Source organism: Onychostoma macrolepis, chromosome 21 (genome assembly GCF_012432095.1).
Source record: "Onychostoma macrolepis isolate SWU-2019 chromosome 21, ASM1243209v1, whole genome shotgun sequence".
Lineage (NCBI taxonomy): Eukaryota > Metazoa > Chordata > Actinopteri > Cypriniformes > Cyprinidae > Onychostoma > Onychostoma macrolepis.
The window spans coordinates 171,857-183,760 of NC_081175.1; the positions used below are offsets into that span (position 1 = coordinate 171,857).

The window sequence follows — 11,904 nt, forward strand, 5'->3', positions numbered from 1 at the left end:
AGAAGAAGCTAATGTTATATGTGCTTTGAAACAAACACATGCAAACGTGCTTCAGCTGAAGAAATGCACATGTATAAGATTTCATCATTACAAGAGTACATGCGAAAAGTTAAATGGACTGAAAAACGCCTTCATTTAACAATTTACCGTAGAGGTCAGGACCTGAGAATTATATAGAAATGTAAAAACTACGAAAGCTGTCCTGTTTGCTTTTTACAATCTTCCTAATAATTGGTTATTATTACTACTACATTTGTTTGCGGTGTTTAGCACTGTATAATCACTGTATAAAATGAAGTTCTCTAAATTGTTATATTATTAAAATACATTTATTTCTTTGCAAAGCTTGCAAACTGTATATATATATATAGTTTCCACGGAATAAATACGTTGGTTTAAACAATAATATGCATGGGGACAAAATTGCTCACTCTACATGTACAAATAATAGAGAAAGTGAGACGATTGCTGTGTGTGTGTGTTTGTTTGTTTGTGTTTGAATGTGTGTGTGTTTGTATGTGTACGTGTAACTGTGCTGTTGTTTATGCAGGTTGTTTCGCGCCGGACGGTTTCGATTGTGACACACAGCGGAAGTGGCGCCATTGTTGTGTGTCGTGGCTGTGAGCGGCTGTGAGTCTCTTCTCTCGACTCTGCTGTAATATTCACTCATTCAGCTGCGTTGGAAAGAGCTGCACTCATCTGTACACACACTCGAGGTAGGTTTCTGTCTCTCAGTGTTCGTGTTTGTGTGTTTTTCTCCGCCGTGTGAGCGGCTTTCTCCTCTGCCGGCCGCTCGCGCTAAAGCTAACGGGAGATGCTAGCCTGACTCAGTTGTGTAACGCTGAAGCTCGTTTAATTAGCTCGAATCATCTAACACCGAGATGACAGCGCCTTTAGTGTGGATTAGTAGACCTGTCCGCCGGGTTGTGAGGTGCTGGTGTTGATTGTGTGGATGTGGAAGCTAGCTCTGTTAGCATCAGCAGTGACACGTACATACTGCACAGTCTGCGAATGATCAGAAATAACGACACGTTTACTCCCTCAGACCGAAATAAACCCTCAAAACACCGCACTGAGATCGATACAGAGTAAAGACAAGGAACATCTCTTTTGAAGACATTTGTCAGATTCTTAAGAATGTGATGTTTGTATTCATGTTACTTTCATGTGATTTTGAAAACTCTAGCATTATTTTCATCATTTTAAATTAATGACTCGCGGTGTAACCATCAAATAAACACGCATTTATTATGAGTTTATGAATGAATGAATAATTCGTGATTTGTAATATTAGTAATTATATATAACACATCCCAATTATTTCTTCATAAATGAATATTAATTATGAAAGTTGTGATCAGTTACTCAGCCTCGTGTCGCTCCAGATTCAGAAGACTGTTTTAAAGAAACCTGAGATGTTTCTGGTTCTCCATTGAAAGTCCATTACAACAAAAGTTCATGAAGGCATCAAAATTACGTTCTGTTCGTGTGCTGATCAATGTTTAAATGTGAATAAAACCCGAGATTAAATCTGTTGTGTCTTCACAAGTTGTTTTATGATGTCTTTGTGAACATTTCAGTTGCACAGACACTCAATGGAGCCACAGAAACCTCTCAGATTTCATATATATATCTTGATTAGTGTTTAACAGATGAACAGAAGTCATACAGGTTTGGACAGAATGATGATTTTTGTCTGTCTAGCACGCGCTGTCACTGTCTGTTAGTTTCCTCATGTTTCTGATGGTGTTTGGTTGGTTACATCACATGATTTGATTTGACAGGTAAATGTTTTGAAATATTAATGAGCTGTGAAGAAATATCCGGACATTTCTTAAAGAAATGCCAAACTGCTTTCTTTTTGAGAATTTAACGAGGTTTCCTCTTCTGATGAAATGACCACGTGTTTGAAGTAGTGCTCAGAAAAACATTGTAATTCAGAAACAACCCAGTTTCTTTAGAAAAGTGCATTCAAGTAGTTGAATTGTGTTGAAAGTGCTTTTGATTGAGCTGTAGATGCTCCTGTTACAAATATTGCATGTTTACTCTCACATCAGCGTTATTGCTGATAACCAAGTCATGCTTATTTTGTGCTCTTAGATGAGTGTTAGATTCCTCATCATTCAGGTTCATATTAGGCCTTCTGTGCCAGCAGCAGTCTGTTCATATATGATCCATGGCCGTTATCTTATGACAGCAGGATAGAAGATCTTTGAGAGGGGTTTCATTTATAAAGTCAAATATTTCTCTTGATATCATGGGCGATCTGTTGGGTGAGATTGAGGTTCACTGTCTCAGTGATTATGAAAATAATTATTATTATAAAGCAGTGAAATGTTTGCACATCCTTGTGTTAGTGAAAACGGCTACAGGGGTTGAGTTTAGTCAGTCAGTGGTGTGTGTGTGTGTGTGTGTGTGTGTGTGTGTCTCTGGCTTAGTTCACACTGCAGTCTAAAGTGGCCCAAATGTGACCCATATCTGATTTTCTTATGACAGTCTGAACAGCACAAATCCGATTTTTTCAAATCAGTTTCATATGTGGTCCTAAATCAGATACGTATCCGATGTTTTGCAATGTGACTTCAGTCTGAACGGCCATGTCGCATTTCATGTGATTTTTATGTCATTGAAATGCGACAGACGTCACAATTCTGCGCTGGAGGAAATCGTGCGCTCCTTCTTAATATTCTTCTTCTTATCACTTCGTTATTTAGGCTCTGATTGCACATTAACTTGAATTGCTAAACACACGCTAACACGAGCAGCATCCATTTTTATTTCTGCAAACACGGTGCACTGAATCTGACGTCACGTCGTCTTCTGCGCGTGCGGGTCACTTCAGGGCCGTATGCGGTTCACACGTGAGACTGATGGCAGTCGCATTTAAATGACAATGTGAACAACAGCGCAAAAAAATCAGCAAAAAATCCAATCTGAGCATTAAGACCTGCAGTGTGAACTAAGTCTTTCTCTCTCTGTGTGTGTGTCTCTCTCTCTCTCTCGCTCTCTCTCTCAATTCATATTGCTTTATTGGCATGACATACTTGGATACATATTGCCAAAGCATTGTACATAGCAGAATAAAAACAAAACAAATATACATCCATAAACAAAACAAAATACATATTTATATAAACATTAATGGTACTACTAATGCAGATGTGTTCACTCTTTACTTCTTAGTTTGTGGCATTTATAAATATGTTGTGCAACCAAAGACCACCACACACTCTCTCAATTCAATTCATATTGCTCTCTCTGTGTGTATCTCTCTCTCTGTGTGTGTATCTCTCTCTCTGTGTGTGTGTGTGCGTGTGTCTCTCTCTCTCTCTCTCTCTGTGTGTGTGTGTGTGTGTGAGATCATGCTGACGTGTAGCTCATGTGTGTCCTTCACCTTTAGCGCTGCTGCTCTTTACTCCAGCGGCTGCTGACAGAAGGATTGCTCATTCACTCACTCACTCACATCTCTGATGATGGTGATCAGAACCGCTCTGAGCACTGACGCACCTGAGACCCGCCTGTGCTATCAAACACTCAAATCCTGATAACAGCTGAAGGCTTTATCACAGAATTACTGTATGCTGTTGCGTTACAAAACAGGTTAGAAGATAAGTTATGGATGTTCATTATGACAAGGTTTAGTTCTTTAAAATTAAAAAAAATTTGCGTTAAAATTATAGTTCATGTATTGGCTGTTACACACAGCCAAATCAGTTTGATGGCTTAATCAGAAACCACTTAATTGATCTGATTGATCTTGATCTGAGTGAAGACCTGAGATAATCTGATCAATGCAGACACTTGAATATGACTGCTTCTCAATCAGATTCATGTTCGGTGTGTTTACATATGTTCTTGCGCATGTGTATTTAACCCTGTTTTATGAGCTGGCCAGTAGAGGAGGCTGAATATTTACAACATATTTCCTAAAGAAAGCTCTTCTGAACACTGCGCCTGAAGATCTGCACGTGATTAATTTTGTTCAGAACGCATGTAATACACGTGTGAATGAATACCAATCAGATTGCAGTGTTTGTATAAACAGAGCTCTGAAATTAGTTCATGTAATAGTTTCTGCAGGTCTTAACTCTCCATCCACAAATTAAGGCCTTGAAAAGATCTTAAATTAAAGCATAAAGTTTTAAATGTAGTTTAAATGAAGTTCTTGGCATTAAATGTTGCATGCAATGCAAAAAATATTTTCAACACAAATATCTAAACCTCATTAAATCATGCATTTACTTGTCAAAACAAGACTTGTCATTTTGCTTCTGCAGAAAATGCATCTTCATTTTAAGAAACTTTAGATATTGAACTACAAAACAAGACAAAAATGTTTTTAATTAAAAAGTGATGAAGATCGGTTTGAAGTTGTTTTCAGACTCTGAAATGTTACTAATACGACTCGTTCTGTGCTCTCTAGACATTTACATCTTGAGAACGTATTGCTGTATCGTGCTCCCATCTGTTTATTGCTTAAGTGTTCTCTATTTGTTCTTAAAAAGGTCTTTTAAGAAGGTTTACATTTCTGCCACAAATCCCTGCAGATACACCTGCTTTTACAGACATACTTCATTCTGGTCCAATTCACCATCTGTATTTCTCTCTGTTCATCTGACATGTCATTTGTTCTGACTTCTTCTATTTATGCCGTAGCGTTCTTTTCTGACCACTCTTTAGAGAAGTTCAGACATTTCTCTGCATATATACTCACCACGCTGCAGAAAATCAAATGTGCGTAACAACACATGTGTACGAACTGCAGATGTTTCAGCACTCTCAGCTGATTTGCTAAATACCTATTTAATACTCAAACAAAACACCTGAAGTGTGTCCTGTGAAACCTCTTAATATTTCCGTTTCTTTTCAGATATTCCACGGCCTGGATATGTCCTTCATATTTGATTGGATTTATAGTGGTTTCAGTAGCGTTCTGCAGTTCCTGGGTGAGTAAGTTCATGAGCCGCCTCTTACTGCGTTTGACAGACTGTAAACGTGAGACATCTCCAAGTTCACTTTCCAAAAACACACGCACTTCCAGATCACAACCCAGTTTACTTCGGTAACGTGAAATATTTCTGTGTGAAACTGGCTAATCAACGACAGAAACGTGGTGTGTGACTGGATTTTATTCTTCAGGAGATGTTTGGATCAAGCGGAGGTTAGAGTTGAATGTGAATTTGTTAAAAGCGTCAGTCAGCATTTTCTGACAGCCTGCAGAGTTCATTTCTGAGTGAAAACAGGGTGTTACTCTCTGATCTAAGACACAGATGAAAGAGCAGGAGTAAATGGAGATGAAGCAGATGTTGGTGTAGTTTCTGTACTGACTCATGCACTGCATCATGGGCCGATCTTACCCTGCGTCTCTGTTCAGTCTGGTTTTTCCTGTCCGTCCAGCCCAGACTGATACTGAGCTCCGAAACACTGTCAAAACATTGTAAAGTCACTTATCAGAAATATTCTGAATTCACCACATATTCTGAGGAGTTCAGTAGTTCATTCATGTAGATGAGTCCGTCCAATCATATCTCTGGTTTGCACTGTGGGCGTCGGCCTTCGCTCTCACCATGAACACACGGAGTAATCTAGGAGTCTTCGGTCTCTGATCTCTTATATAGTGAGTGAAGAGTAAGAGTTGAGCTGAAGCAGTGCTTGAAGTGGAAAGTAGTGATTAATGCACTGCTACTGTGTAATAGTTAATGATGCTTATTATAATTATCTGCCACACAACAATTTGAATAAGTTGGACCATGATTGCATCACACTGGTGGAATAGAAGTGATTGTACGGCTGGAAGCTGATGTTGTTCCCGTTCGGTTGTGCTTTTGGAGAGGGTTATTCCATGAAAACTGTTGTAGGACAGACTGCATTTAATCAGGTAAAATCACTTTGTTTCAGGGCTGTACAAGAAGTCTGGCAAATTAGTTTTCCTCGGTCTGGACAATGCTGGCAAAACGACGCTTCTGCATATGCTCAAAGATGACAGACTGGGTCAGCATGTGCCAACCTTACACCCCAGTAAGTGTGCGCTCACCACACCGGCTCCAGAGAGCTTCACTTTCACCAGTGCGTCTGTAAACACGGTTTTAGTCAGTGCATATTAGCATTGCGTGGTCTGTTTGTGAGCACAAACCTTCCAGATTACTGATGCATTGTTTATTACAGTGCTTACTTCCTTTTTAGTCATGTTTTTAACAGTTGCTTTGTTGTTGAAAAAGTACTATGATGAGATTACAGAATTCAGAAGTTGGCATCTGAAGTTTATTACAAACTTTATTTATTATTTTTTAAGTAAAAATGGTTTCAGTCGGAGACGGAATGTGGGCAGGAATAATCTCTCATTGGTCTGTTTATCCTCACAGCCTCAGAAGAGCTGACGATTGCTGGCATGACCTTCACCACGTTTGATCTGGGTGGCCACACTCAGGGTGAGTAGACGGATCCACACCTCACCGTCTGTGCTTCAGATCAGGTGTGTACTCAGTGTTGTGTGTTTCTGAACAGCTCGACGAGTGTGGAAGAACTACCTCCCAGCCATTAACGGCATCGTCTTCCTGGTGGACTGCGCAGATTTATTCAGACTGCCCGAGTCCAAAACAGAGCTTGACGTGAGTTTTATACTGTCTCCAGCCAGTGAACATGAGTCAACTAACCATGCTCTTGATAATCAGTGAGTCAAGGGGTGTCCAAACCGGTTCCTGGAGGGCCACTGTCCTGCAGCGTCTGGTTAAACGCACCTGAAGCTGCTAATCAAGGGCTTCAGACTCACTAGAACCATCGAGAGAAGTGCGCTGGAGCTGAGCTCTGCAGCAGGATTGGACACCTCTGGATTAGTCTGTCAATTACTTCAATTGACTGGATGGAAAAAATGTTTGAATTTTTAATTATAAGAAAAATGTATACAATATTTTATACATTTGAATACATTGTTTGCAAACTTATTCCACATCTTGCCTGATGTTGAGATTCAAACAATGTGCAATTTGAGCTCTCTGTCTGAGTAGAGTTAGGGTTAGAAAATGTGAAAATTAAATTGTAGTTATTTTTTTTTTTAAATGATGTGAAAATTTTTGTAAATGTAAAATAAGGGGTTAATTAGGGGGTTAATAATGGGTTAATAATAAGGGGTTAACTTAAAATTCAAAATCAATTTTTTTAAATAAGGGATTAAAATGTAAACAAAACGTTCAAAAGTAAAATAATGGGTTTAAATTTAAATTGAGGGAAAAAATGAGGAGTTAAAATTCAAACTTTTTTTAATTAAGGGGTTAAAATTTAGGGTTAGGGTTCATTTTTAAATTTAAAATTTACACTGGGAAAATGTAATCAGAATTTTAAATAAGGGGTTAAAAAAAAGCATTTTAAAATGTAAAATAAGTAGTTCAAAAGTAAACTGAAAAAATAAATAAGGGCCTAAAATTGTATTTATTTAAAAAAAATAAAAATAAAAATGTAATTTAAAACGAGAGTAATAGTGAAACTGAAAAATAGAATATAAGGGGTTCAGATTTAAACTGCACACTAGCGCTCATTCACTAGGTTCTGTGAGGTTTAATGGTCTGGGTGTACTACTTTTTCCATGTTCCACTCCGTCTTGCGCACAGCTTTCAGTGAATACTCAACTCGCCTGCGCTGTTGTGTGTGCGGACGCTCCTGATGACGAACGTTACGTCACATGGACAGTGTGCGGATGGGTGTGGAATATGGATGGCCGAAGTATACTTTGGGCTTAACGGAGAATCCCTGTCAGAGCGAGCCTTTATGCAATATGGACATTTTATTTGAAGTGTCTCGATTCATCAAGTCTCCTGGCTCATGCCATACTGTACCTGTGTGTGTGTGTGTGTGTGTGTGTGTGTGTGTGTGTGTGTTGGCTGTGAATAACAGGCACTAATGACAGATGAAACCATTGGAAATGTGCCCATCTTGATCCTCGGCAACAAGATCGACAAACCTGAAGCCGTTAGCGAGGAGAAACTGCGCGAGATGTTTGGACTGTACGGCCAGACGACGGGAAAGGTGAGACACCGCACTCTCAGGGACGCTTCATGAGAACATGTTGTTTGAGATGAGAACCTGAAAGGAACAGTCAAAACAAATCGTAGCTTGTGTACCTTTGTGCCAGGTAGATGTCTATGTGAAAACATGCCTCTTTCAGATCAACTGATGTGAACCAGTCTTTGGCACGAATAAAGTAAGGTCGCACATGAACTTTGAGGCGTTGTTTGAGGTTAGTTAGAGAATGGGACGGAGACCTCTCCCTCTCTTGGGAATGATAAAGTACCTGGAGTAAAAGCCGTGATGGCTCAATCTCAATTGCTCTTTCGCTCTAAGATGCTGCTCCTTCCTCCAAACCTGAGCTGATTCCCCTTCTGCTGCTGACCGCTGAATATTGGCGGTTTCGCAGCAAACGTCAGACCATAACCCCGGTTTATTGCAGATGAAACCCAAGGGTGTCTGGCTGCTGCCTGCAACGACGGCCAGTCGCTGTCCTCGCTCTTATTTCATGTGCGCACTCTTCTCCGAGCAGTAGGGAGCAGCGCAGGACAGAGTGCTCATTAGTGATCAGAATCCTTGCCCAAGATCATAGACCAGGGCTATTCAATTAGCGGCCCGCCAATCATCTTCATCCGGCCTGAGGAAGAGTACGCAGGTCGCACATACGCCTTGAATAGATTTTGCACTGATTAGTTTGTCCACAAGGTGGCAACACTGGCCCGAGCCAGCTGAAATAGAAAAGGAAGAGGCGATAATCTACCGGAGACCGCAACATCAGTAGACGGCAGCGCTGACGAGAGTCATGAGAGATCCACCACAACTCTAGTTTAAGAGTTTGCTGATTAACTTTTGTAGCTTGAATAAAGATTAATCAATATAGCTTATGCATACAATTTATAGTTTAAGATTTTTTTCAAGTTCACTTAAGTTATATTTTTCAAAGCCTATTAAATGTTGAAAATAATGGCTAAAATTGAGGGGAAAATTTGATTTAATGGAGACCTCAGTAACATTATTGATATATAATAGGCTAGTAAAAAAAATGCTATTAAACACATTTAAAATATGCCATCTTTTTGCTGTTTCTATATTAATTTGGCCAGATAGCACTAATTTTAACCTTTTATAGATGTTACTGTTTGTAATATTATTTCATTTTACTGCTGAATATGCATTTAAATTTAATTTCTAATTCTATTGGCCCCCCCAGAAAGAGATTGGCACGGCCCCTACTTTTGGTTTGTTCACGCCAAATAAACGGAGAAGGATTGTAGTTACAGGAGTGCCTTTTGGGCGAGCTGTCATCAGCTCCTCGTTCAACCCAAAACAGCTGGAGCTCCCAGTAATGCAGGTGCGCACTGATTGGCCGAACGCATGCCCCATGAATCACCTGCCATTTTTAAAAATGCAGTAAACACAGTTTACATTTACATACTGCATGAACATGGAAAACAGTGATAGATGGAGCAGCGGTCCAGGCTCTTCTGTCCTCCATCGCTTCAGTTCCTCCCAGCGGCCTGCGGATGGCTCCGGGGAGTGTTTCTCTGAGGTCCGCTGCTCGCTAGATCCAATCACTAGCCGTGTTTCCACTGCTTTTAACATGATGTGAGCTCAAAGCTCACTTTCAGACAGCGGCGAGTATCTGAAATAACTTGTTTGAGATCCGATGTGGATTATGATCACCATACAAGACGATGCAAAAGACTACGCTAGCCATTACCAGAGTAAATACGGTAAATACGTCGCTTCCTCTACTAACGTTACTCGGGTCATATTTTTGATGGAAAAAAATTCTAGAAATGATCATTCTTTCTAAATCTGATGTATACTTTGACCACAAAAACTGATGCGACTAAAGTATGCCCCCTTTCTTTTGTGTAATGACGTTAATTACACATTTCTGTGTGACTAATTTTCAATCCTGACAAATTAATTCATTATGATCAATAGATCACTTATTGTAAAACATGCTTTTGGATTTAAATCTTTAAGTAAACATCGAAGCATGCAAACAAACGGCCGAGTTTATGTTCGGTCTGTGATCTCGCTAGCTCCAGTGATTTATTTCTGGTGACTTCTCTTCGTCGGTGAAATGATGGTGTTGCAGAGAGGCGTGTGAAGCGCAGCGGGGCTTCTGTCCTGACGGTGGAAACACAGCGTGATTCAGTGCTGCAGGTCCGAGGCTGATCGCCCGCCGGTCTGTTTGAAGCACTGGCCCAACCGTGCAGAAGCAGCAGCTGAGCCCCTGTCTCGACCCAGTGCAAAAGCCAGGTTTGGCGGCTGTAGGGGTGAAACAAACCTCACCGCTTCAGTCAGAAGCAGACACTATAGAGCCCTCCCTCTACACCTGCTTCTGAGCTTTTACTGATGTCCGATGACCAATAACTCTTGTGTGTTGAATGTCATGACATTTAATGAATGCTGAGAGACTCAGAAATGCCTAAGAAAATAATTTAAAGGTTTGAAGCGTTAAATAGAAACATGGTTTAAGATCTCAAGGATCGCGGTTTTATATCCTCTGTCTCTTGACATTATTCTGAGCCAGTTTGAAGTGCTTTGGGTGAAATATAAGGAGCATTTGTGCCTGTTGGTGGCGCTGTGACTCAATCCAGTCCTGCTTGACGCGTTCACCTCACATTGATCTGTTAACGTCTCAGAAGTGTGTTTAAGCGCCTTTAATGGTTTTGTGTCTTCAGGGCAACATTCCCCTCAAAGAGCTGAACACGAGACCCCTGGAGGTGTTCATGTGCAGCGTGCTGAAGAGACAGGGCTACGGCGAGGGCTTCCGCTGGCTCTCACAGTACATCGATTAGAGGACCACACCACACTCATCCCGCCTTCACAGCGACGACTCGACTCACACAGACTGTTATCGTTCAGTTCATCAACTGGTTCTCACATTATTTCTTACCAAAACGACAAACCTGCAGTGATTCTGCAAATGTGGTCAATTCCAAACAATGAATCTTCGCATTAACGTCAGTTTTATTTACTCTGTAATTTGATGTTTTTTTTGTCCGTTAATTTCTTTGTGTCCATCAGTGAATGATTCTGCGTGTGTACTGACCGCACCACGTGTACACCGCTTCTGAGTCATTTACATCACATACTTCAAACAGGAAGTGCTTTGACTTCTCCAGTGTTTCATTTCCTGTCGTGAGGCCACAGTCCTCAGGCTTTAAGATGAAGTCGAGACTGTCTGTTAATACGTGTTGAATTGCATATCTGTTTTTGTTCACCCAGAAAATTAAAACAATTGTACTGCCACATTCAGAAACTCATTCCCAAAGTTACTGTAAACTGAAATAGACCAGTAGTTGTTTTTCTGGTTTAATGTGATACGGCAGTAAAGCTCAGCGAGTAACATTACAGGCCACAAGCGTCTGGTAGTTGGGGCGAGAGCAGAGCATGCCTTTCACACAAACACAGATTATTATATTTAACTGCTAATGACTAGTAACATGATGATGGTGGTGGTGGTGGTGGTGGAAAGTGGACACACAAGCTGGTGATGTTTGAAGCTGTTAAAGCAGAGCTTGCCTTGAACAGAAGGCTGCGAGTGAGTGAATTAAGGACAGCTGTTAATCGATGACATGGACAAAATGTAATTTATATAAATGCCATATATGGATTTTTTAAAGCTGTCCTTGAATAGCTCTTAATTTGAATAACATGGATGAAAAAAAAAAAACATTATGCATGCCTTGTTCCATGATTATTATTAATTTTTATTAGTGTTTTTTTTTTTTTTTTTTTATTATTATTAAATAAACACAAATAACAATGTAAAACATCTAAAACGGGATGAGATGCCAAGGTCTATTTCTATGGAGTCGCAGTGGAATGGCACATAAATGCATTTTATTTTCTGTACTGTCCTTCCATGTATCATTCCATGAGCTGTTC

At 40.1% G+C, this 11,904-nt stretch overlaps 1 protein-coding gene across 1 annotated transcript; it reads left to right on the forward strand.

Moving 5' to 3' along the window:
* Positions 1-19: 19 nt before the first annotated feature.
* LOC131529248 (GTP-binding protein SAR1b) lies at positions 20-11,265 on the forward strand. The gene is made up of 8 exons (XM_058758876.1): positions 20-154; positions 551-716; positions 4,871-4,946; positions 5,899-6,018; positions 6,363-6,428; positions 6,505-6,608; positions 7,888-8,019; positions 10,695-11,265. The coding sequence occupies exons 3-8, from the start codon at positions 4,889-4,891 to the stop codon at positions 10,809-10,811; spliced, it is 597 nt and encodes a 198-aa protein (XP_058614859.1). The 5' UTR covers positions 20-154; positions 551-716; positions 4,871-4,888; the 3' UTR covers positions 10,812-11,265.
* The last annotated feature ends 639 nt before the right edge of the window (positions 11,266-11,904 follow it).